This window comes from Pseudocercospora fijiensis, assembly GCF_000340215.1.
Source record: "Pseudocercospora fijiensis CIRAD86 unplaced genomic scaffold MYCFIscaffold_10, whole genome shotgun sequence".
In the NCBI taxonomy this organism is placed as follows: domain Eukaryota; kingdom Fungi; phylum Ascomycota; class Dothideomycetes; order Mycosphaerellales; family Mycosphaerellaceae; genus Pseudocercospora; species Pseudocercospora fijiensis.
The window spans coordinates 3,331,947-3,357,208 of NW_006921541.1; the positions used below are offsets into that span (position 1 = coordinate 3,331,947).

Consider the following 25,262-nt stretch of genomic DNA (forward strand, 5'->3'; position numbering starts at 1 on the left):
AGAAACAACTGTAAAGGCTTTACCTTATTGCTAGTTCTATAACCTTAGAGGCTTTTCCTTCCTAAGGGATATAATTATTGCTTCGAGAGTCTAGCTAGTCCCTTCTAGTTTGTTATTGTGCCCCCAGCTTCTAAGCTATTTATAGTACTAAAGACTATTAATAAAGAGCATCCTAATTATTATATCTAGGATTTTAATATCCTTAGACTTAACCCCGTATACCCTTTTAAACTGCTTAGTAGCTGTTTTGTGCTTCTATACCTACGCTTAGAAGTCTTTGTAGTACTTAAGGGTGCCATTAGATGTTGCTTGCTTAAGAGTAACTGTTCTGAAATCCTTTGGGGTATTATAGATATCTACTATAATAATTAGTTAGTATATAGCTGCTATAGTCTCGTAGTAGTCCCTAGTAGTCTTCTACGTAATTATACTTCTAAAATTAGGTCTTAGATCTAGTAAGATTATCTCAACTAGAATACCTATAGCAATACTATCCTTCTCTATAAACTCTCTTAGGGCTTTATTAAAATCCGAATTATTAGCGTAGTCGATTCGGAGAGGTTTATAGTATAGCTTTGCCTATTTCAAGTTATAAAGTATATATCTATATACTTTCTCCTTTAGTAGCTCTTTCTAAAGGATCTGTCTCTATAATAAAAAGTTAGTCGTCCTCGTAAGGATACGATTTTCCTTAATACTTTTTACGGATTCTTTAGTATCGGCTATACTGCTAAGCTCTTTCTTAGCTCGCTTAGCTTATAGGTGCTAACTATTGTTTAGATCTGATTTAGTGCTGGGTGTAGGGTAGCCCTATTTCGGTTGTTAACTCTAGAGGTACTACTTAATCTATAGCTAGTAGAATTAGCTTCAAACTAGTATCTCTATAATAACAATTCGTCTATATTAGTTAGGATAGGTAAGCGTATACGCCGGGCTTATAACCTATTGTAATTAAGCTAAGTAGAACAAGTTATTAATTAATTAACTATAGAATTGCATAGGGAAAGGAATCAAGTTCTATCTAAGCTAGAGACTATATATATTACTAGGAAATTAGGCCTTAGCACTTAGTAGTGCTAACTGATCCACTAATCCCGGCTAATCTATAATACGAAGAAGGATGCAGATAAACTTCGTTTAACGTATATAAGGAGGACTTCGTAATACTACCCTCTTCGTTAGCGTAGTAGGAAGGGCCGCTGCTAGCTGTTTCCGATAGACGCTAAACGATTAGTAGTTAGTTTAGCATTGATTAGAAAGCGGCAACCTCCGCGAACCTCGATAAGCAATACCTCCTATAGTCGCAAATGCGACTATACTATTTAATTTTATTAACCGGCTATATACTACTATAATAGCGACAAAATGAAGTCTAAATATCCATCCTAGAATGCCCTTTCCTTATCTAACAAAGAAGCGAAGCTCCGAAGGGCAATCGAGCGCTTCCGAGCCGGCGAATACGAGTCTAAAGTCGCCTACTATTAGGACTTCGAAATCCCCTATATAACCTTTAACGACCGAGTCCGTAGCCTCTATAATAGCTCCGTACAATATAGAGAGGGCTAGAAGCGACTAAATGGTATGCAAAGAGCTACTCTAAAAGAGCTAATACTAAGAATAATCGGAATAGGGTTTCTACTAAGGTATAAGACTATTCGAGGGTAGGTAGAGCAGATACTTGCTATAGATCCGGATTACAACCCTCTTATAATACCTCCTATAGGCGTCTACTAGCCGGCTCGCTTCGTTAAATAAGACGACGACCTACGCCTTCGGTAGACTACTGCAATAGACTACTACCGCCGCAGCGTTGCTAATAATCCGGAGGTACTAATTAAATACTTTAAGAAGCTAGCGGATACGATAAAAGAGTATAATATTGCAGTAGAAGACATAGCTAATTTTGACGAAGCCGGATACCTTACTAGTTATTACGAGCGCAACTTCTAGGTCGTTATTTATACGCGTAAAGCTAGGTCTACCTTTATACGACAACCTAGCGGTCGTAAGTAGATAACAACTATTAAAGCTATTCGAGCCGATAGTTATTATATACCTCTATTCTTCGTATTCAAGGCGAGATAGGTTACTAAAGCGTTGTTGCGGCAATTCTAGCGCTAATTCTAGTATATAGGTACTAGCTTCGCTATAACTGATAATAGCTAGTCTAATACTAAGATTGCCGCTTAATAGATATAGCATTATAATATCCGTTGCCCTCCGAGCAAAGAAGGCAAATAGCGATTGCTAATAATAGACGGTTACGATAGTTACAAGTTATTTAGTTTCCTATAGTATGCCTTAGCTAATCGTATACTATACTTATGCCTTCTAAGCTATTTAACCGCTTACTACCAACCTTTAGATTATAGCGTATTTGGACCTTGCAAACTGGCCTATTCGAGCTAGTTAATGTAGCGCTATGCCGATTATAGTCTAGCAACCGTTACTAAGACTAACTTCTTAGAAATTTACTCTAACCTATACGAAGAAGTCTTTATACCTAAGATTATAACGAAGGCCTTTAAAGGGACAGGTATAGTGCTAGTCGACGCAGAGCGAGTAATTAGTAAGCTTCTACGGTCCTTTCGGCTTATAACACCTCTACTACTGCGGTAGCAAGAAGGGGTAGAATCGTTACTAATTGATATACTACCGGTAGTAAGAATACTAGTTACAGGTCTACTGCTAACGCTACGAAGGCTACTACTGCAAGAACTCCGCTAGCAACCGGTTATACTAGCAAAGCGCCTCCTATTTAGTAGCAATCCTTCTATACTAATAAGCTATAAACGACTAAAGACAACGGCTAAGAAGGTAGACTTCTAGAGCTTACAATCTACCTTTAATAACCTCGGGTGTACTTACCTGCCTTATACCTACGGCCTACAACTAGCTATCTATAATAAACGAGTAGTTAACAAGTTTAAGAAGACAGTTAAGGCGGCTTAGGTGCTCCTCAACTAATATTATATAATTGTCCGAGAGAATAAAGGGCTCCGGTATGCCCTTAGACAGAAGACACGTAACAAAGAGCTTGAATACGTTATTAGCAAAGCTAAGGTCTATATAATAGACGTTGTAAACTCTATATTAGTAGAGGCCACTTAGAAGTCCGAATACGAGAAGCTCCGATAATTAGTAAAGGAAGACCTTAGAGCCCTTTAGCTTATACGTAAGCGAAGGTTAACCCTTACCGCTTAATAGAATAGGACGGCTCGTAAGGAGCGTATTTACCTTGTTACTAAGCTTACTTAGTTACGAAAAGAGTATAAAGCAGCTTATAAGACCGAGAGCTAGTATATGCGAGATATCCGGTATCTTGTAATAGGTAAGCGCTTACTTACAAACGCGGCTTCAATATACGTTAGTAAAGCCCTTTAATATATATAGCAACTCGAGGCTCGAGTTAAGGCCTTTAAACAAGCCGAGAAGGTTACCAAGTACGCTAAAGACCTATAGTAGACTAAGTAGACTAAGCTTAAGACAGCCGAAGAGAAGATTGCTATACTTAAGCGGATAGCAAGTAAGGCGGACGTTGCTAATAAGGCCGCTATCGACGCCCTCCTTATACTTAACTATATAGTAGACCTAACGGACGAGGTTAAATAGGAGGCGAATAATGCTAACGATAAACTAGACGGTAAGGTTCTATTCTTAGTAGAAGATAATAGCGACGTCGAACTCCTCGATCCGCGGCAAGCTAATCTACGTTTAAATAGGGAGTAGTTGTCTATATAAGATATATACGATAGGGGCTTCTTTAGGGATAATAAAGCCGCCTAAAGCCCTCTAAATCTAATAGAAAAGCCGTCGACTAATTAGAAGCCGAGAAACACCTATTAATTGTTAAAAGTATACTTAATCGACGTATTTCGGTCGATTAAGTACACTTAGAATAGCGGCTTCGGCTAAAGTCCGAATTTAGGGAAGCTAGCTTTCTAGTATATATATCTGCTATCGCACTATTACCGTTCTATAATACTTTATCTTTATATTGTATATGCTTATTATATGCATTAAGACCCTTTATTTGCGCTATTTAGTATATCTATATATAGTATAGATAGTATATTCTTAGTGTTAAGGGCTAGTAGCTAGCCTAATTCTACCCTTTTATAGAAGCTCGGAGGTTGCCGAGCTTGGCTTAGCGGCACTTAGCTGTTCGACTAGGCTTTATACTACCTATTTCTATATTACTATATTCTATTATAATATATTAGCAACGATTGTAGAATTATAGAACCGGATACTACGATTATTTTAGTGCAAAAATCAGTACAATCGCATCGCTATAGGGCGCACATTAATTCGATAAAGTATCGATACAAAACGACGAGGTGCTTACAAATCCGCGCTAACGAAGGGGTAGCATCACGAAGTCCTCCTTGCACACGTTAGAGCCTAATCGGCAAAAGCTCGCTGCCTCCTCATCTCACTTACGCCTCCTGTTCTTACAGAGCCCGTGGAACCTCTATGCTGCTGATATCGACAACAACTTCACATCCGAATGATCTCTGAAGGACGGAAAGAGATTATGAGAGTCGTCGTTGATGCGGGAACACGATCAGGCGTGTTCCTGCATCCGACAAAGTGGAGTTAGAAACCACATCACCCAAACACAAGCCTGACAAGACGTCGCCTTCACTTCGGTGAAACGTCGATAAGAAACATTACCGTGGACCAAGCCTGGGAAGGAAATCCTTAGGAACGGCCCGCCCAAGGCTTGCGGTCTGCATGTGCCAGCTGCCAAGAGAGTGAACACGCCCGAGACGTTGTTGATTACGAATGGGTCCACAGACGCGAATCTGAAAGGTACGTCAACAACTGGTTGCGAACCCACCTCAGCCGACGTTGTCTCTCCCTGAGATGTGGGCGGCGATGCTCTCTCTATTGTGTTCTCCTCCAAAGCATTCACTCCGCAACTCTCTTAATCCATTGCTTGAAGCTTTCTTTGGTGTGGGAAAGCCTTTATAGCCAGATCGACAACTACGCGCTGAGCAAACTATAATGCGCTTCATATGTCAGGCGGCGGCGGGCGTACTGGCAATCTCATACTACCCTGGAAACGAAACTGGCATGATACCTGGAGAGCTCGGTGATCCGAACTGTAACATCATCCCAAACCTCATCGCAACCTTCATGCACCGACTCTCAGTTCTTGATTCGCAGACTGGTGGGAATGCGGATCTATGTTCAACAGTCTCATCAACTATTGGCACTATACCAGCGATACCGTATACGACGTACAACAAAATCGTAAAAGATGGCTTGCTTTTCCAGATTGGTCCAGACGACAATTACATGCCTCCCAACCAGACCAAGGCTGAAGGAAACGACGACCAATATTTTTGCGGTGCTGCGGCAATGACGGCGGCTGAATAGAACTTTGACAATCCGTCGGATGACGAGCCAGGTTGGCTCGCGCTCGCCCAAGGCGTCTTCAACTCCCAAGCTGCACGTTGGGATGCTGCGGACTGCGCTGGAGGTCTTCGATGGCAGAATCTTCACCTGGTAAGACCGCATTATTGACACTCTGGCACATTGGATATATCTGACTTATCATTTCCATTCAGGAATAACGGCTACAACTACAGGAACAGTGCCTCGAATGGTGGCCTCTTCAACCTTGCCGCACGTTTGGGCGTATATACAAACGGGAAACCAAACATATTTCAAATTGGGCCAACAAGGTTTGGGACGGGATGGACGACATTGGTCTCATTGGTGAGAAGTATACCATCTTTGACGGGACAAACATCGGCGACAATTGCACCGGCTTAGATCATACTCTCTGGACCTACACAGCCGGCATGATGCTCAGTGGCGCCGGTATTCTCACGGTATTAGTTTGCTTAGGTACAGTCGCTGGCGGACAGTGAGTGACCGAATTGCGCCTCTGAATGCGTTGATGCTAACCTATTCGACAGCTGGTAGATTGTCTAGCGTAACGAGGCCCGCTTCACCTGGAAGTCGAGCATGAAAAGGCGACGAAGTAAACCTTTGGTCGCAGACTTATGGGATGCTCTACCCTTTCAAATAAGGCGACCACCCAGCCCAAATACCACTCTATCCAGTCGACGTTCAGTTCAGCATCGTGCTCGAAAAGCCGTCCTCATCGAGCGAGCTGATCACGCATGCAAATCTGGCAATCAAGCGTGCGTGCGACAAACTCCTGCATGTGCTCATCGAACCTTCGAATGAAAACTGGCCATAGGACCGCTGAACGATCTCCTGGCGTCCACCTCCGAATCTGCTTTGGACGGTGCAAGTCTGTCGCGTCACGTACCTCTCTAGCACGACGTAAGAAACTTCCATCCCTGGCTGCCGGTTGTCGGCGCGGATACGTGTGAAAGAAGTCTTGTGAAATGGAATAACAGCGTACATCCTTGTTCAGTCTCAGTCAACCCCGTGGACATCGACGACCTATAGATAGATCTTCAGGAATTTCTCTCCGGAGGTAACTTGTCGATGTCAGCAGAGCTCTCGAGAGGCATTGGATATGATGGGTCGGGAATATGGTAGGGTAGGGTAGGCATTGTGAAGATAGATATCGAAAGGGAATTTTTTTTTCTGAGGAGTAGTGTGGATTTGGGAGTTTCAGTCAGATAGAATATGCTGAGAGGGAGAGGAGCTCTGGGGCGATAGAAGGTGTTGGAAGCGTTCGAGATGAGGTGGAAAGGAAGCATGCGATTTGAATGAAGGACACGCAGGTTTCGGGCGATGTTTCTTTCCACTATCACTTCAACGACGGTGGGTGGATAGTGTCGTGGCCTTGCTACAGCCCAAATCTCTGCTTGCTGCTGCTTTCCATCCAGCTTTTTTTCATATACCATCGCCTACCTACCCTCCCCTCCTTCGGTACAATCTATATATAGCATTGCTGAAGCAGTTCCGAAGCCTCGCTGGGATTCCGCCCGAACAGCTTAGGACTTCCTTCAACCTCATACCACTCTCGCTCGTCCAGGAGAAGTAGCACTCGACAGCGCACTGACCTACCTTCTCCTGATGCATGTGAAAAGGTGAAAAGTGAAAGCCAACCTCCAAACAATTCTATACCCATCAAGCATATCCTCATCAGCCATTATGCAGTACTCCGTCATCATCATCATCATCATCAACCATAAATGAAGGACGCAGTCTCGCCCATCTCGAATCATAAGCTAACCCCACCCATCCCTCCACCAGATATCCATCTCAAACCATAACCCCATCCATCATCATCCATCAAACCCCAACCACGTACTTAACGAACCCAATGCTCCTGCTCCAAAACCCTAAACCCAAACATCCTCTCCTCCCTCTGAACATCATGAAAATCTCTTGCATTCCTCCTCCTCCTCCTCGAAGGCGGAAGACCAGGTTCCGCAATCGTCGCGGTTGTCGCGAAAGATGTCATGAACGTACTCGTTGTCACGCTAACGATATCCCCTGAGAGAGAAATACAGGGAGTGGGAGTGACGTTCGTTTCGGTTCGAAAGGCGGAAGGAGGAGTCGTGGCGGTGGTGCTTGTGAAAGGAGAGGATGTAGTCGCGCTCAAAACCGTCGTGGGAGAGGTTGTGAAAAGAGCGGATGTAGTCGTAACGCTGCTCATCATAGATATCGACGTCGCGCTCAGAACCGTCGTCGTGGAGTTTGTGAACGGAGAAGATGATGTGCCCGTTTCCAGAAGCGTCGTCGTGCGGAAAGCAGAAGGCGAGGTGGTAGTCGCCGTGGGACTCGTGAAACTGATCGTGGCCGGGGAGTTCGCAACACTCCCTTCCAACGCACTCTTCACCCCTTCCAAAAACCCAAAATTCGCCACAGCCTGACTGGCATCCCACATCATCACCCCTCCAAACGAAGTGAAAGTCTGACAATACTCAAAAATCGGCTTCAACCCCTCGACATTCATATACCCGGATCCAGCCGCAGTTTGACCCGCGGGGATCCCAAGGAAGACTTTTGTATTGTCGGGAGCCGCTGCTCTCTTCCTCGAGGGAACACTCCCCGTGACCGAAGCATTTCCCTCCGCCATCGCCCAAGAATCCCAAACGGCAAAATTGAACTTCGTTTCTTTCCCACCATCACCGCCCACAAAACTCTGCACCCCACAATAATTATTATAAAACTGCACGAACACCGCATCGAAGAAAATCTCGGGATCAGACAATAGCGTTCCGACAGCGGCGTCCGGGTACACGCATTGCGGAGCTGCGGTGAGGTACCGAGGTTTTCGATCGGTGGCGGAATCCATGAGTTGACGGAGTCTTTTGGCAAAAGGGGCGAAATTTTGAACTGAGGTTTCGAGGTCGAGATCGAAACCGTCGATTGCGGCGGCGTGGAAGGGGCGGAGGATTGTGGAGGCTTGACGTTTGTAGGGAGCTTCGTGGGTGGAGGAGCCGTCGGCGTTGACGATGTGGTAGGGAGGGCCTGGGTTGATGGGTCGGCTTCCTGGGCCTGCTCCTCCCGGGGGTGGGTGGCCGTGAGGATGGGGGTGGCGGTATTGGGTGGCGAATGTGGTTGGACAGGGGGTATTGGTATCTTGGGAGATGTCCGGGATTGAGGGGAAGGCTGAAGGTGTTGGATTGCGGTTTTCGGTTGTGGTCTCTTTATTTGAAGGTCCGGGAATCATTGTTGGATCCAGAGTCGTGATCGTAGGACTTGACGTCGATTCTGGTGTCAAAGTCACACTCAGAAAATTACTTCCGGTGACCGTAGGACTTGATGGCTCTGCTGTCAAAGTCACACTCAGAAAATCGCGTCCAGCTCCAGTCGTCGCCTGCGACGTCGTCGTTTCGATCGAGACCGTAGTAGCAGTCAAATTCGTGGTCAAGGTGCCTGTATTCCGTCCAGAGATCGTCGCCAGGGTACTGTTTCTCGTCGAAGTGGTCGAAGCTGTCCTGCTAGCCGTGGGATTTTCACCTGGACCACCCGGAGAAGTCGGGCCAAAAGTGTCCCAGACCAGCTCAGCCGCACGTATCGCCACGGCCTCACTTGAGAATCCGGCTTCGGTATATGTAGCTCCGCCGATGGAAAGGAGGATGGTCTTGTTGTATTCTTGTTGACATGTGATAATGTCTTGTCCGATTTCCGGGCAGTCGAGGAGACTTGTACCTGTGAACAGACCAGTGCAGTTATCGCCAGCATTAGCGAGATTGATGACGGGTTGCTCACCTGTACCTGTTGTGATCTGGAGCAGAAAGGCGAGCGGAATGATGTCGATATTCGTGTTGGCGCAATATGTGGACAATCTTTGTTGTGCGAAAGGCCCGGAGGATTGTCCATAGGAGTTTTGGCCTACACTGCGTCAGTCTGGCTGTGTTGAAGAAGGTTCGATTTCGAGCCCACCCCAGTAGACTGCTACGTTGTCGGGCGCATCGAAGCCAGCACCTCTCGAAGTGCCAGCCAAGAGGAGCGCAGCAGATGCAACCAAGGTCGCAGGATTGCTGAAGCTACGCGATGGAGGAAGCATCGCATGAGAGGAAGGTAGAAGGAGCGAGGGATGCAGATGGGGGTAGGATTGTGCAGTGGATGTAGAAATGGATGAGTGTACTCTCGTGTAGTCACTGTAACTGTGATTCAGATGGTAGTGTGGTGTCGGTGGAGTAAGATTGAGAGACTGGATTTCGAGATGCTATCTTATAGAAATAACGATACTGGGGACGTAGGCGTTGGCGTTGCCGTCGAGAAGCGCTCGTCAGGACAACAGGTTGCTGTGTCGGCTTGCATGTATGTGGAGAAGGTCGACCGTGTTTCTGTAGCAGTTGGCAGCAGGTGAAATTGGGGAAGTACGTCTTCGGTCTTGACCCAAGAATTGCAAAAGCCACTGGATACCAAGCCCATAGCTGTGCTGCGGAGAAGTTGGAAACATTTAATGCCTTCGTTACAGCGGTGCTCAGTTGCTATGCAAACACGACGATTGTTCTGCCTCGAGGTGAAGTTGAGCCATGGACCTCGTGGCCGCGAACGTTACGCCGTTGAAGAGGAACCGTGGCCGGAAAATTACTTGCGTTATTCTACGAAAGCGCCGATCAGCGCGATTTCAGCGATCCTTCAAACTCCAGCACAGCAACACGGAATCAGCAGCTTCGTTCCTGATCCATGCTTTTGTGGCACAATCCCGAAGTAAGTGGAGGATGTCTTCGATGCAGCCCTTCCCGTACTGGACTCAGCATACTGATCGAACCGGTTGACTCCTTTCCACATCGGGGAACGGAGGCACATTCCAGTCACTCCGACACTTTGCTGGTGCCAGTTCCGAGATGAGTAGTGGCCGGCCGTCGTCGATACTCCCAGTGAGGCCGGGCGAGAGCTGGTCGGGAGTCGGGACATCTATGCTGAAGTCGTTCGAGAGAAAGATACGGCGATCCGGTCACGTGAAGTCCTTCGAAGAGTCAGGGACTTCCACTTCTCCGCATCTCCGCATTTGACCTTTTTCGTCGATAGCGGAAAGCACGCCATTTCCATCCACTCAGAACAGCGTGAAATAGACTCCAAGCCCGCCAAAAATGCCTCCCACCGAGCTGCGAACGCTCCGAGCCTTCTCCAAACCCATTTCCGGCCCCCCGACGTCGCCAGCGAGCCCGATTCGTCGCTTTCGAGGCCTGAGGTCGTCGGGAACGAATCGTGTCGGGCAGATTGCGCCCGGTGTGGCCGGGAAGAGTGGACCTCAAGGGTTGATGAAGAGATATCATCGACAACAACAGTTCCTGCAATGGAATGGTGTGCGAGGCAAGACCACATGGCACTATGGCCGTCAACGTGAGCCACAGACGGCCGATTCGTCGAGAGTGGTGGTCGCGGTGTTGGGAGCTTCGGCAGTGGCTGCTTTGGCTGCTCCACTTGTCTCGTGGGTGAATAATGATGGAGACACAGATGTCGATGTGCAAAGTGAGCGTGAGCATGTCGCCAACGCCAGTCCTCGTGGAGGTGAGTGTCCACCGCTTGGCTCTCGACTCTGCACGCAGTCGTCGGCTCGCTCGTGCGCATGTTGGGACACTGATCATCGAGAACAGCTGATCACGACAAGCTGCGACTGTCAGAAGTGGTCAAGCACGACAAAGACTCGCCAACCAAGTGGGTCATTGCCGCATCTTCCGTCTACGACATCACTGACTTTATTGACTCTCATCCTGGAGGGCAAGTGATTCTGCGTGCTTGTGGCCGGTCCATCGACCCTTACTGGGAACTCTTCAGCATTCATCAAAAGCCCCAAGTGAAGCAGATCCTCGATACATATCACATTGGCGAGATTGATGGGCGTGATCTCGATGCCGATGGAAACGTCAACTGGACCCTTCTCGGAAACAGCATCGACGCTTCAGCAGTCGACGACATCTTCAAAGATGACCCAGACCGTGATCCTGAGCTCATTGTGCACACTGCGAAACCTTGCAATGCCGAGACTCCAGCCACATTTCTAGGCCACTTCATCACGCCTCTTCGCCTGTTCTTTGTCCGACATCATCTCTGGGTTCCGAACATTGATGCTAAACATCACAAGCTGAACATCGAATTGTCCAATGGCGAGGAGAAAGAGTACTCCATCGATGACTTGAAACAAAACTTCCACGAGCATACCGTCACAGTCACCCTGCAATGTGCTGGCAATCGAAGGAAGCACATGAACGAGTCTGGAAATGGCAAGACTTCCGGACTTGCTTGGGACGTAGGCGCAATCAGCACTGCAGAATTCACTGGTGTCCGTCTTCGTGATGTTTTGCTCGACGCTGGCTACCATGTCGACCAGGCTCGAGGAGCTTGCTGCCAGGACCCAGAAGCCGACCGTTATATCCACTTGACCGCTCCAGCTGACACATATGAGCAGTCCATACCTCTGAAAACAGCACTGGATGCAACTTCGGATGTACTGTTGGCATGGAAGATGAATGGCGAAGAGATGCCACGAGATCATGGTGGCCCACTAAGAGCAATCGTACCGGGGTCTGTTGCTACGAGAAGTGTTAAATGGGTAGGAAAGATCTCGATCGGCTGTGAAGAGTCGAGCTCGAATTGGCACAACCGGGACTATAAGTGCTTTGGTCCCGATGTCAAGGCTCCCTCACAGCTCAAACCTGAGGATTGGGATGCAGCGCAGAGCATCCAGGAAATGCCAGTCCAGAGTGCAATTACCAAGATCGCGCGCCGTAGCGATGAAGCTGAATCACCAGTCTCTGTGAGCGGGTTTGCGTACAGCGGAGGTGGCAGGCGCATTGTTCGAGTCGATGTTTCTGCAGACGGCGGTAAGACTTGGAAGCAGGCAAAGTTCTGCGACGACGATGCAAAGGGCTCGAAGAGATGGACGTGGACGCTCTGGCAGTTTGAGTGGAATCCCGAGCAGCTTCCCAAGGACCAGAAGCCAGAATTTGTGGTACGAGCGGTGGACGAGAGCTACAACACACAGCCTCCAACCTTCGACGGAACCTGGAACTTCCGCGGTCTGCTTGGCAATGCATGGCATCGAGTCCCATTGCCCAACTGAATGACGAATTTTGCTTGCGATTGTTGCGTTCATAGCGTATGAGACTGCCTCGCCAAGCGGGCGTAGCGATGAGATATCCGACTCGTAACGATTCATGATCAGAACGATTCGTATGACTTCTCCGATAGCCTGTCGCGCACCTCGTTTGCCTTCACGACTCCGCTTCCTGATCGAGTTCGAAAGATCCATAGAAGACACAAAGTGCCTTGCTTGCGCCACGCATGCAATAATGCTTGATGGGGAGCTTTTGATCCCTCTTGGCACGCTCCGCCAGTTGCCTCACGTCAGACGTTCGAGGCAAGTACAACACCAGCTCACTCGTGAATTTGTTGAACGAATCGTACAGATGCTCGAAATTATACGGCTCCATGTGGGTCAGATCGAAAATCTCATGCTCATTGTACGATGGCCCTCCCCACGGCGGGCTCCCGAAAATCACTGCGTGCCTGGCGGAGGCCTTGAGTCTGACTTGGAGTACATCGAAAATGTCGCCTTCGATCCAAAAGATTTTCTTCGCCACGCCGTAGACTTCTGCGTTATGCTTGGCGCAGGCGAGGGTGTGGGGGTCTTTTTCGACGGCGAAGATTTGCTTCCAGCGGCCGGAGAGGGCGAATGCGATGGTATTGCCGCCTGCTCCTGCGAAGGCGTCGATCAGGATGGTTTTCGAGGCGGGGGCTTTGGCGAGGTGTTGTGCGATTTTGCTAAAATTTTTTTAATTTTCTTTCGTTAGTTAGATGTTGATATGCCAGCCACTACTGGTGAGAGAGTCGACAACCACACTCACTTCGCGATGGGCTCGGGTGTCACGCCAAACCATGCATCGTCTGTTAGCCATACGCCCTCGTCGTATTTCGAGAAGATCTGATGCCGTTGCTGCCAGTATTTGGCGATGTTGGAGGGTACTTCGGCGAGGAAGTGGTAGTGTTGTACGCCTTCTGGCGCGTCTACCGCCGAAGTCATGGTGTTGTTGTTGTCGAGGTGAAGTTTTATTGGCGAGAAGGTGCATTCCGAAGATTTCAAGGATTTGATTGGACCTAATCAATTGGGGCACTCAGTTTTTGATGACTAAGTTATCTGGGTACTCGTGCGTCATGGAGAGCTGCCGCATGTCGAGAAATCTACACGACACAAGTACTAGACGCTTTTCGGTGTCCATATCTGCTTCTCGATCAACGCTTCTCTACGCCGTCAAGCCAACCCGACACCAACGCGATATGGTCCGACACAAGAAAGACTTCAAATCTGGCCGCGGCGGCAATCACACCCATGCTCGAGCCCACGCACAGCACACACATCCAGATCGCGAGAATAATAATGGCTTGGGTGGCAACCGTCGACCACCATTCAAAGCGGCAGCATGGGATCTGAACCACTGCGATGCGAAAAGATGTTCCGGCAAGCGACTCATGCGACTTGGCTTGATGCGAGAACTGCATGTGGGACAGAAGCATCCTGGCGTTGTGGTCTCGCCCAAGGCAAAGACTCTCATAAGCCCCGCAGATCGCGAGATCCTGGAACAATACGGTGCTGCTGTGGTGGAAGCCTCGTGGAACCGAATCGAGGAAGTCCCCTTCAACAAGATCGGGGGCCCGAACTCGAGATTACTGCCCTACCTCATCGCTGCGAATCCGACGAATTACGGGCGACCCTGGAGGCTGAACTGCGTGGAAGCACTGGCGGCATGTTTCGCCATATGCGGGCATTCGGATTGGGCAGAGGAAATTTTGAGCACGTTTTCGTACGGACAGTCGTTTCTTGACATCAACGAGGAAGTGCTCGCAAAGTATGCGGCGTGCAAGGATGAAGAGGAAGTCAAGCAGTGCGAAGAGTCGTGGCTGGCGCAGATCGAGAATGAATGGAAAGAGGATCGAGAAGCAAGAGAGGATAACAAGGACGATGCTTGGGCGGGTGGAAATCTGAATCGGAGAGGACCGAGACCAGTCCAGGGCAATGGCCTTGACAGTGAAGAAGGACGTGATGATGAGGAAGACGATGATAGCGATACGAGCAGTTTAGGTGGCATACAACTCGGCGGACCCAAGCCTGGCGAGACAGTCCAGGTGCATGGCAACACCGAAGATGACGAAGGCGATGACGAAGAACGAGATCCATATGCCCTTCCACCCAACGACGACGACGAAGAAGAAATGGCAGAATTAAGACGAAGAGTCCTCGCATCAAAACCTTTCAGCAACCCGTCCAAGGCAGAAGACAATTCACGACAGGCACCAGAGCGAATCCAGCGCCCTTCGCAGACGAAGAAAATCGAGTTGCCCGTAGACTCCGATGCGGAATCTGGCTCGGATGTCGGCAACGAGGAAGATGATGAGTTTGATAATATCATCAACGCTGCTCCACTCACCGATAGGGCGGGCATTCAAGCGGCTCAGAGGAAGAGGGCGATGGAGAAGGAAGGAAAGCTCAGTGCGACTTTTAGTAGAGCTGTTGTTGATGCTAGTGGGAAGAGTCTTGGGAAGCATTGAGTGAGAAAAATGATTTCGCGCCAGTGCCTCTGCCTAGTTGATCGTCTTTCAGGAAGCGGGATGTAAAAGTTCACGACGGCTCTGAGACAAGCGCTACTGTGCAAGCAGGCCGGCAACGCACTCGATAGATTAGGATACTTGATTTCTGCAAGAATCGGGAATGCAGAGACTTCGGCATCGACAGCACCGAACGACGAATAACACAACATATCGCTCAACTTGCCGTCAAGACGTCGCAGAGAAATGCGCTGCGCTCGCGAGAGTCGTGTTCTTGCGAGGAGATGAAACCATAATGTGTCTATTCTGGCATTAATTAGCGACTCCGAGCGTCAATACTACATTTTCAGCCACCACGCAGATCTACAAACAAATACGGCTATACATCCTTCCCTGCACCACTACTTAAGCGAATAAGTCCAAGACTGCCTACACTCATACCTATCTCCCCGCTCCCACTGGACCTTATTCGCCGTCGCCCACGCGCTCTCCAACGAATGCGAATAAATCGAGCAGTAAGTTCCATACGGCACACCATTCTTGTGCAAATAGTAAGCATTGAACATCTTGCACTGCGGCTTGCCCGCCCTCTGGTTAGCCTGATTTTGGAGAATCGCGTAGTCGGAGCAGACTTGTGGGTTGAAAGGTCCCGGAATGAAGCGAGAGCCCATGTGTTGTCTGGGAGCGTTGATGGCTCGACCACCGCAGTTCTTGGGTTTTCCCCAGGGCCAGGTGGGGGGCTTTGCTGGGGTCGTGGACTTGGGAGTGGTGGTTGTTCGCGTGGAGGTTGGAGTTGGTCCCGAAGGAGCACTGCAGTCGGGTGGAGTGACGACGTTGGTTTTATCATATCCGTCGCTCCCGGTGATGACGATTTCGAAATCTTCGCGTTTCTGCCCATTGTTGGTGGCCATGCTGGCGTCGATGTTGGAACCCCATAGCGTACACTTGATGCTCGTCATCGAAGGGGGATTGGGGCAATTTTGCCCCCAAACGGTTGGGTAGCCTGGGTCGTAAGTTGAATCGTTGTTGGTGGGATTGAGGGAAGGGTCACGCTCGAAGAAGATGTTGAACGCCGTGCAGAGATTCCAGGAATCGCACTTTGCGGCACAGGTGGAGACGTCGTAGGTCTTCAGGGTGAAAAGAGCGAGGTACGACTGTCCGGCAACGGCTGCATTGAGATCTTTGAAGACTGATATCCCTTAGCTCATGTACTGCCGCATACCACCTTGGCATCTGGCTTACCTTGAGTATATTGGGTATTGTTTGTCGATGGCACTTTCGTTGGCGCCGCTTTTGCTGAGGAGTGGAAGGGAGGATGGGCGAGAAATGCGGATGCAGTGTCTGGAGTTGGAACTGGACCATAGCCGTCTGGCTGAGGTGCACAAGGGTCTAACGGGTTGATGAAGCCACAATAGGTGCCTGATCAAATGCGAAGAGAGCCAAGTCAGCTGCGATTCTACGCTCGAATGGCATTGGAGCCTGTGACATACCGGCCTCGGGCTGGGTGGCACAAGCTCCTGGAGCTGTAGCAGTCTTGGTCAAAGCCGGATCTGTGGTGTAACCGGTTGCCAAAGCCGGATAGTACGGTGTATATGCGTCGTCGCGCTTAGCAACTCCAGTAGTCGCTGCCGTGGCTACACCAGTAATGGCAACACTGGACAGGATAGAAGCCGTCTCGACGCCATCGACATGTGGAATGATCGAAGGCCCACTGGGTACTGTCGGAGCGGCGTCAAGAGCAGCGAAATCAAGATTTTGAGCTGCGGGACTGGCTCCAACAGCAGCAATTAGTACTGCAAGGGCAGCAGAGTGTTTGACGAAAGTCATGCTGAAAACGAAGGACTCCTGGTAAGTCATGTGTGTATGGAAAAGGAAAAATTTCAAAAATGCCGCTGATGACCATTCAATGCTCACTTGGGGCGAACAGTGTAGCCTTATAGTCTGCTGCTGTGCTTGGCCTCTCGGTCGACGGCAATCTGGACTCCATACCACTGAGGCACAAACTTCTTTGCCGTTGTGTGGTCTGGTCATGGCTCGGTCCACGTTCTGAGCCTACATGTGTTCGTGGAGCACAGGATTACTTCCAGTCGCGCACCCTGAATCAAGAGGGCTGCTCATCCCGACAGAATTATTCTTGACGAGAGTCCTATAGCTGTATAGGGATAGGACTGTCCCAATAATACAGCAAGCTCTTGCATGCCTCGAGGTCGAAAACGGCAACGCATGCTCCCTTGGCTTCTGCTCGATTATCCCAGTCCGTGCTTCGTGTAGTGGGTAATTGCATGCCGTAACGGCCTGTATACTATCATCAAGCCGGCTCGTATACGCCGAAACACAGGAACGGAAGGTGAGTTCTTCGCACTTTAGACTTCATCGCTGTCCCCTGGTCGCTGACATGAGGACAGATTCCAGAACAAACGTGCTGCTTCCGACATGACTTGATCACGACTCGGATCCCGGGAACACGAGGTTATCGAAGCGTTCCTGACGGTTGAAGACTTCCCACGAAGTCAGGAACGAAAGTTTAAGATCGACGAACCAAAGTTTGAAGGCGGATTGAGGCAATATATGGTGTGTGCTCAAGCCACATGCGCGCTAAGTATTTGCTTCATCATTCAGCTTCCATCTCGATGTATGCTGCTTCACATTCTAACTTCCTGAAGTCTATAGCAGCAGACATTCACTTTTGGAAGATATTCTGGCCTCTTATAAGACGCTTCTCGAACACTGCAGAAGGCCGTTGTGCAGTCTACTCATGACTAGCCGCTAGTCTGTTTCATCAAGCGCGACTCGACTTGTCGTTCCAGAGAAAGCTAATAAATATAATGTACGCCGGACTGCACTTTGTTGGCTTCACGAGATGCCGAAGGGACTTGGACAAAGGCCTCACACATTGGACTTCCAAGCAATCTAGATGGTTTTCGGCTCCTTATACTCTACGATCAAGCTCCTAGAATTCGCAACTTTTCAGCATCTAGCAAGCAGCCGCACTTCGGCAGAAGAATATAACTCCTGTCTCGGCAGGGTTTGTCTTGGATGTTAGGAGTTTTAGTGAAAGCTTAACTAGAGGAGTGGAACAGCCGTTCCGCTAGTAATTACTAGCAATAAGCTCCCGCAATCCTCCTATTTTGTAGCGTTGAAAACCACTCGGCGGTAGTAACGAATTAGGTTAAGAAGGGCGCCTCTCTCGAGCCTATCGGTTAACTATTGCTAACTATCGTAGAAGCGGCTATTTAACTATTATAGAAGTAGCAATTTTGCAGTAGAAGAGACTATTGTATAGACTAAGAGTTATTGCTATAGAATTGCTATATAATTACCGCTTTCTACGACTATAGCGGAAGGCCTATCTACGCTAATTACTATCTCGTCGACCTCGTTATTGTCTAGTAAACCGGTCCGGATCGTACGTCAATCCGTATTTAGGCACATTGAACAGCTACTCTCGAATATCGATAATATTATATAGAATGCGATCCGGCCTAAAGAACGACGACGGCGGCGGCGGCACTAGTTTAGACATTATAACGATAAGGATGAGAGCTATAAGATACCATTGTAGCTATTAGAAAGAGCCTGGTTTATATAATAAGAATGCACTTACAAAGAGCCGCGGAGGTGCTAGAGGTGCGGTTAGAACTAGCAGTATAACCGAGAAGGTTATTACGGTACCAGAAGAGGATAAGCACCGTCAAATACTAAGCCAACACTACTGAATCAGTAGATAACGCCCTCCGGAAGGTAACTACTAATCGAAACAGTAGTACGCTAAATTTCCTGACATCCAAGAGGACCTCTCGGCAGTACCAGAGAAAGCGCGCTCAGCACACACTTCTGTCAAACTCGTGGACTCGAAAGGCTGGTCTGGTCTCAGCCGAACCATGAGCACCTTACTCGTTGTCGCGATTCGATTTGAGCGCTTCCCTGCAAATGTTCTACCATGCGGTGTCGCGTGCTGCTACAACGTGGGCGACAGAATCCGTCCGTTTCTTCTTGCTTCTGACTATAGCTGCAACGGCTTCGCAACGAATCCGCTAGAAGCTCATGTCAGGTCGGACACTCGAATCATGTTCCATGCAGCCATGCTTCGACTAATGTTCTTGACAATTGCAAGACACAAGGAAGAACTCGAAGTTATCAACAAGCCACCAAAACGTCAAAACCAGCATCTCGAAGTCGGTTCTCGCTAGAAAGAAAAACCAGACCGGAATCCATATTTGGTGGAGCAGCAACAGGCCAAAGATCCCGTACAGGTCCGCGATCGAGAACTCTTCGTTAGCACTCAAACATCTTGAGCGTGCTAACATTCAGCCTACTCCATTTCTTGCCACTGCTCAAGCAATGCAGAAACTGCATCGGCCAGTACACATGGTACAGTGCGAACCAGGGCAAAGGGTCCCAGACCTCATACGTACCATCGTTCCAAGACAAGACGTGCTCTGCGAAAGCGCGTAGCCCATGCAAGAGCTCCGAGAAAGACGTTTGTCCTCGAAGCAAACCTATGACTGGCGCTAGTACGAACTCGACGAGGTCGTGACCGATCCAATAGTATCGATGAGTTCGAAGAGGTGTTACGATGGGTTTCATCTGGTTATCTGACGACTCGTCCAGTAAGTCCAAATAACCATCGATCAGCTCCGGTGTTCCATTGAATAGGCAGACGGCTGTGTGTGCTCTAGGATTGCATTCAATAGGGTACAGCACAATCTCGTCAGGAATAGTGGGCTTGGAATCCTCCACCAAGAAGTCGAAAGACAGGTGTCCGGTAAAGTCCTTCCCACTCCTTGCAGCGTAAGTCTCAGTGAACTTCAGCATCGCCTTGCTCAGACTCGAGTCCGCCGGCAGAGCTGCGTAATGCATCAAGAGTTCCGACGAAGGACATGCCAGAAAAGCTTTCACTTTCCCTCGCACGACTAACGAATGCGTACAGAACTCCTCCCCACGCACAAATTGCTGCATAATCCAAGACTTATCCTTCGAAATAGATTTCTCGATCCTCGACAAACTCGCCAAAGTCTCCTTCTCACTCTCCTTCGGCAGCAATACACCCCCACGATTTACATCATCCATACCAATCGTCTTCAACAAATACATCCTCCCAGCCGGAGCTTTTCTCAGTGTAGCTTCTACATCTCCCCGACTCGTAACCGTATGCGTTTCAGGAACATTCAACCCCAATTCCCTCGTCCTTTGAATAAACGCATCCTTCTCATGCAACGTCCGCGTATCCGCAGCCCCAAACTGAACAACCCGACACTTCGTCCTCTTTTCCACAATCTCTTTCGCCTCGCCATCCTCAACCGCCGACGCAACTCCCGAACAACAAACCCAAATCTCAACTTTCTCTTTCAAAATCACGTCCAAAAGTCCTTGGATATATCCTCCTCCTCCTCCTCCTCCTTCAGATGGCTTTCGAAGTCGATAAAACTTCTCCACCGCGCACGAAAACCTTCCAATCCCGAACTTGTCGAAATCCGCGCCGATGACTCTGTGACCCGCCAGGTGGAAATTTCGGGCGAGGGAGAGGCCTTTGGTCATTCCGACTCCAGTGACCAGGATCGTTTTGGGGTGTTTGGAGGGTTGGATTCTTGCCGAGGCTTTTCTTCCGGTGGTGATGAGGCGGGCGTAGCTTAAGGATAGGATTGTGAGATCTAGGGGTAGGAATAGCAGGCTCAGGATGATGAGAGAGAGGTTTTGTAGGGCGTGAGCTCGCCGGGGGGAGTTTGTGTCGAGGGCCATTGTGATGGATGCATTCGGGATTCGAGGGGTTGCTGGATCTCTTGGGGGAAATTTCGTAAAGGTAGGAGCTTTGTAGCTGTGAATGAAAAGAGTGAATCCGAGTGGTAGCTATGTGGACACGAGTCAAGTCAAGTCTAGAGGCTCAGAACGTGGTTCGTCTGAACGCCCTGCATGAAAGGAGGGATTGTAAGCGTCACACTTGCATATATACAACCTCACGATGACGACGTGACACGAAAAATTTGTGCTCAATGCCCCGCGAATTGTTGTTGACCGCTTTCCTGCAATGGTTAGTCCTATGGCTTGTTGACAATACGACATTTAGACAAAAATTGGAATCGCAATAAAGTTTTGCAATTCGTTTTTATTGTATCACAGAGAAACTCATTGATTCGTGATAGTGTCCAAGAATGTTTTTTTTTCTCGATCGGGCTACAGAAAATGCACAGCATTAACCTGCTGGTGGGTATCTCGCTCAGTGAACGCCGTTAACACCATTGGTACCGTTCATGATACCATTTGGCTTCTTCTGCAGGCCATCAACACCCTCTGGGCCTGATGCTGCCTTTGTCGCCGACTTTACGCCGTTGACAGAGACGCCATTTGCGTGTCCGTTGATACCATTGGCATGCCCATTAGCATGACCATTGGCGCCGTTCATCTCAGTCGTATCGTCGTTCAAAACATTAATCTTCTTCAAGCCATTGCTGACGCCGTTGGTCTCGACAGGCGCGTCGTTGAGAGTGTAGCCAGTATCGCTGCTGTCAACGAAGGCCTCAAGACCCTCACCATTACGCGGGTAGGTCCTGCAGACTTCCTTGTGCTTGCGGAGAGCGGCGTGCATTTCCTCGGTAGTCACGTCGTTGAGGAAGACGCATGATCCCAGTGGGCTTGGGATGGCCGCACGGAGCTTGCCATCTCGTGTTTTCAAGATGGCCTTGGTGCCCTTGTCGAGGATATCCTCGTTGAATTGGTGGTGGTCCATGGAAAGACCGACACGTGAGAAGAGGTCAAGAAGACGCCTGTAGTCCTTCTCTGGGAGATTACCACGCATGTGGGCAAGCGTGGCAGAGTATGCCATATCAATAGAGATGGCGTGACCGTGGCGGAGTGGCACATCGGGAACGAGTTCGTGCAGTGGTGACCATCTGTGCAAATGTCAGTCAAGGAACCGGTGGTGGCGTTTCAATTTCCACCTACGTGTGACCGTAAGCAATAACTCTGTCAAGCCCAATCTCATGCAAGTTGGGCGTCTCAAGCTTCAACATCTCATAGATGCCAGCCCTGTTGATCTCGTCACATGCCTTGCGGACTTCCTGTGAAGCACCATCTGTGCGGCCGAAGCCGGTTTCGATGATCTCGGTGGAATACTTGTCCAGCAAGTCGAACGTAGGGAGGTGAGCGCAAGAAGAAATCTTGATCAGCTCGGCGAAACCATTTCTGATCTGCGCCTTTGGAAGTGTTCGCAAGAAGGTGAAATCGAGGAAGGTGTGGATGGGGGCGTGGTAAGCTCCGAGTCGATTCTTGTAATTGCCGTAGTTGACAGCAACTTTGATCGAGACTGAAGCATCGATGAGGCCAATAACAGTTGTTGGAATGCGGATGTAGTTGGTGTTGCGGCGGTAGGCGGCACAGGCGAAGCTGTCATCAATAGTCAACCAGAGCAATTTCAAATGGTGATCACGGCCGGAATGGTCCTATATATCCGGAAACGGAAATCCTTACTCACCCAGCGACATCTGTAACCAAACCACCTCCGATGACCAACACTGGCTCCTTCCTGAAGATGCCAAACTTGTTCATTGAATCAACAATGCTCAAGAAAGTGTCGATGCTCTTGGCCTTCTCGCCAATCATGGTCTTGTGCACATCGAGCTGAATGTTGTAGTGGTCAAAGTAGCGCTGCATCTGCTCGCCGTAGACACTGAAAATATTCATGTCCATGACAGCTAAGCAACGACCCCAACGCTCGTAGCACTTAGCAAGATCCGGCTTGCTGGTATCGAAGACATTGTCGATGAAGGTGAAATCATATTCGATCTTCTCGTAGCCTTCGACGTGGAAGCCTTTGGTGGTCTCAGCCACGGTGGCCTTCAAGTCAGACATGATGGCAGGGTGGTCGGGGTGTATACTCTTGAAGAAACGAAAGTCTCCGAGAATTCTTGCCAATTGTATGAACAACAGAAGAGCCCAAGGAAAGGAGCTCTTTGAGGGTGGGGGATTGGAGGGACAAGGTGAAGAAGGGTCGAAGGGTCAAAGCGGCAGACAGCAGTCTTATATCCAGTCTCTAGCTCATCTTGGGGCCGCATTGCTCGCTTGCAAATTGCTTGTCAAAGAGTAATTGCATGCCGTACTTCGCCGAAAATTGTTGACCTGGAAACACCGCATGAGGCAGCTTAGATGCAGGTCCGCAGAGAGAAGCGGGTACGACAGTTCGTCTAGTCGCAGGCAACGATCAGGAAGCACTCTTGCAAGCAGAAGCATGAACCAGAATTCTGGACCGTCCTGAGCCACATGCGGCCTTAGAGAGCTCCTAGCGGTGTGTTTGGACCGTAGTCATGATGTCGTCTAAACTCGCAGAGAATGATTCCGAGATGACGCGAAGACGTGTCGCGGAAGAAGTAGATTGTCCCTATGCGGCTACACCATTATTCTAGCACGTGGAGACTGCACGCCATTGCTCGTCTCGGCCGGCTCCAAACGACCGGAGCCACTGCCGCTCGATCTATATAAGATCTAAGATCTTAGCTCATTTTGGTACCGAGATATGGCTGGATCAATGTCGGAGCCGCCTGGACCTGCAAGCGGAGCAATGCAGAAAGATGTGATAAGATGGGCGTCATGATGTCAAAGACTGTTCCTGTGCCGAAATCTCAACTTGCGTCTGACTTGGCGATTGTTGTTCTGGTATTTGTTCATGTGTTCAATGTCGGGTCGTACAGCTGTTGAAGGTGGTCCCTAGTGACGACATTGACTTTTCTTGGCCCAATTGGCGCAGTAATGGTGATACAATATGTGTATTGATGTGGAGCAGCACCACTCGGCATAATCCTCACACCATTGTCTCCTCTCGCCGCATCAAGCTGCATTGGTTGGTGTGAGGCTGGAATGTGGCTTGCTCTACTGCTCTTGTGTGGAATGTGGGTTGTTCATTCTTCAGCTTCCGAATGCAGGGACATGAATAAGACAAGATATTCTCATGGATGCGGGCAAAGTGGAGCCTGCAGCTTGTGAGGGAGGCATTGTCCACGCTTCAGGGGCGTCCCTCAATCAAACAAATCAGGGTAGGTGGAGTCGATTTGCGAACGAGATACAAGCCGTTCGAGACAGGCCGTATGGAAGAGGTGGGAGGTGAAGGAAAAGGAGCAGAGAGATAACTGATCGTCGAAGTCTTCGACCCCTGGCGGAACCCCGAACCCCTCGAGAGTCTTGGCGTGGCAGAAAACGAACATATCCACGACCTTGGAGTCGTAGAATCACGCCGAGAGCCTGCACGTACGCGTATGCCCGTATGCCCGTACTCTACTGGAAGATCCCATGCCGCAAGACCATACGAAGCAGCTATGAGAAATAGATGCGTGGGCGTAAAGTAGCCTTCGATTTAGATTAGATACGGAAAAAAAGAGTCGAGAACGAGGCATACAGTAGCAGCGAATAGTTGCTCTACCTCCGACTTGAAAGATGGATGCCTCGACAGTATGCTTAACAATCGAGCGACCCACTAAGCACGCACAAGACAGTTTCTACGCCTTGCAAGAGATGAGAATACGACGCGCAGCAGAGTAGGGCTGCCATTCTGCGGGATACCAGTGGCCTGGTCTGGAACTGAACAATACTGTTTCTCTCTCACGAGCCGTCTACCTTCAATCAAGCGGAATTTGAGGTCTCTACAGCTCATTGCCCTGAGACGGCATGCATCGCAAGCTTATGCAAAATGCGAAGTGCTATTCTACTAGCCATAGCAAGCAAAACGTCAGTCAAGGCGAGAGAATCGCCACCATCCACCCACGAGTACCTCGCAAGTCCCGAAGAGACGGGAAGGCAACACAATGCAAATTGGAGCGAAGCATTGCTCGGGACTTCTGGCTCGAAAATCCTGTTACTACTGCTTGCTGTAATGGAGAACAAATTCGTCCTCTATCCCAAATCTCACTTCTCCTCGTCCCCTCTCTTAATTCATCTCCGACCTTGCGAAGAATAGGTGGTAAGTGTGCATCTGCCCTCATCGGCCCTGCTGATTCCAGAGAGAAATTCATTCGGAGGGACCATTTATGAGAGGATCACATTCGTTACTTCACGATTTGTTGACATTAACCTTGTCTAGCGAGTTTCCCCCGGAAACCTCGACCTACACCCCTCTACCCGAGTGTCTCGCTAAGGGAGGGTGCTCACGACGGGATGCGTTGGCCGTTAGAGAGGGTTGTATGAACACTCGGCTTCGCCCCAAGCACCGCAGTGGCACGAGTTCAAGCGGAGCTGCGACTTCCTCATTCAACGCAGGTGAGCGAGATCGTAATTTCACCAGTCTCGATTCATGAACTGGATCAAACTTGGGATCCTACAACTTTGCCACAAGCACC

General features: G+C 49.2%; 8 protein-coding genes across 8 annotated transcripts; 2 read left to right on the forward strand and 6 right to left on the reverse strand.

Annotated features, from left to right (window-relative positions):
- Positions 1 to 4,275: 4,275 nt before the first annotated feature.
- On the reverse strand, positions 4,276 to 6,836 carry MYCFIDRAFT_179584 (uncharacterized protein; the record flags this gene model as incomplete). Its single annotated transcript, XM_007933637.1, has 20 exons — positions 4,276 to 4,292; positions 4,335 to 4,343; positions 4,379 to 4,387; positions 4,440 to 4,474; positions 4,505 to 4,579; positions 4,611 to 4,890; positions 4,919 to 4,969; positions 5,007 to 5,043; positions 5,071 to 5,127; positions 5,153 to 5,190; positions 5,223 to 5,511; positions 5,544 to 5,558; positions 5,593 to 5,628; positions 5,666 to 5,779; positions 5,807 to 5,897; positions 5,967 to 6,025; positions 6,053 to 6,100; positions 6,136 to 6,145; positions 6,174 to 6,398; positions 6,466 to 6,836. 20 exons carry the CDS (start codon positions 6,834 to 6,836, stop codon positions 4,276 to 4,278), a joined length of 1,866 nt encoding a protein of 621 aa, XP_007931828.1.
- Positions 6,837 to 7,747: 911 nt separating this feature from the next.
- MYCFIDRAFT_110302 (glycoside hydrolase family 18 protein) lies at positions 7,748 to 9,250 on the reverse strand (the record flags this gene model as incomplete). The annotated part of the gene is made up of 2 exons (XM_007933638.1): positions 7,748 to 8,364; positions 8,914 to 9,250. Coding segments are annotated over 2 exons (954 nt in total), but the record flags the coding sequence as incomplete, so codon positions are not given.
- Positions 9,251 to 10,490: 1,240 nt separating this feature from the next.
- Positions 10,491 to 12,463, forward strand: MYCFIDRAFT_200455 (uncharacterized protein; the record flags this gene model as incomplete). The annotated part of the gene is made up of 2 exons (XM_007933639.1): positions 10,491 to 10,911; positions 10,998 to 12,463. 2 exons carry the CDS (start codon positions 10,491 to 10,493, stop codon positions 12,461 to 12,463), a joined length of 1,887 nt encoding a protein of 628 aa, XP_007931830.1.
- A 151-nt stretch (positions 12,464 to 12,614) lies between these two features.
- Positions 12,615 to 13,423, reverse strand: MYCFIDRAFT_33857 (uncharacterized protein; the record flags this gene model as incomplete). The annotated part of the gene is made up of 2 exons (XM_007933063.1): positions 12,615 to 13,164; positions 13,248 to 13,423. The coding sequence occupies 2 exons, from the start codon at positions 13,421 to 13,423 to the stop codon at positions 12,615 to 12,617; spliced, it is 726 nt and encodes a 241-aa protein (XP_007931254.1).
- Positions 13,424 to 13,636: 213 nt separating this feature from the next.
- On the forward strand, positions 13,637 to 15,222 carry MYCFIDRAFT_205413 (uncharacterized protein). The gene has a single exon (XM_007933640.1). It carries the CDS (start codon positions 13,678 to 13,680, stop codon positions 14,944 to 14,946), a length of 1,269 nt encoding a protein of 422 aa, XP_007931831.1. The 5' UTR covers positions 13,637 to 13,677; the 3' UTR covers positions 14,947 to 15,222.
- A 59-nt stretch (positions 15,223 to 15,281) lies between these two features.
- On the reverse strand, positions 15,282 to 16,800 carry MYCFIDRAFT_79360 (uncharacterized protein; the record flags this gene model as incomplete). Its single annotated transcript, XM_007933641.1, has 4 exons — positions 15,282 to 15,306; positions 15,385 to 16,111; positions 16,186 to 16,362; positions 16,434 to 16,800. The coding sequence occupies 4 exons, from the start codon at positions 16,798 to 16,800 to the stop codon at positions 15,282 to 15,284; spliced, it is 1,296 nt and encodes a 431-aa protein (XP_007931832.1).
- Positions 16,801 to 19,359: 2,559 nt separating this feature from the next.
- On the reverse strand, positions 19,360 to 20,735 carry MYCFIDRAFT_168658 (uncharacterized protein; the record flags this gene model as incomplete). Its single annotated transcript, XM_007933642.1, has 1 exon — positions 19,360 to 20,735. A coding segment is annotated over exon 1 (1,323 nt), but the record flags the coding sequence as incomplete, so codon positions are not given.
- A 422-nt stretch (positions 20,736 to 21,157) lies between these two features.
- On the reverse strand, positions 21,158 to 22,788 carry MYCFIDRAFT_33875 (uncharacterized protein; the record flags this gene model as incomplete). The annotated part of the gene is made up of 4 exons (XM_007933064.1): positions 21,158 to 21,343; positions 21,410 to 21,830; positions 21,883 to 22,323; positions 22,412 to 22,788. The coding sequence occupies 4 exons, from the start codon at positions 22,786 to 22,788 to the stop codon at positions 21,158 to 21,160; spliced, it is 1,425 nt and encodes a 474-aa protein (XP_007931255.1).
- Positions 22,789 to 25,262: the final 2,474 nt, after the last annotated feature.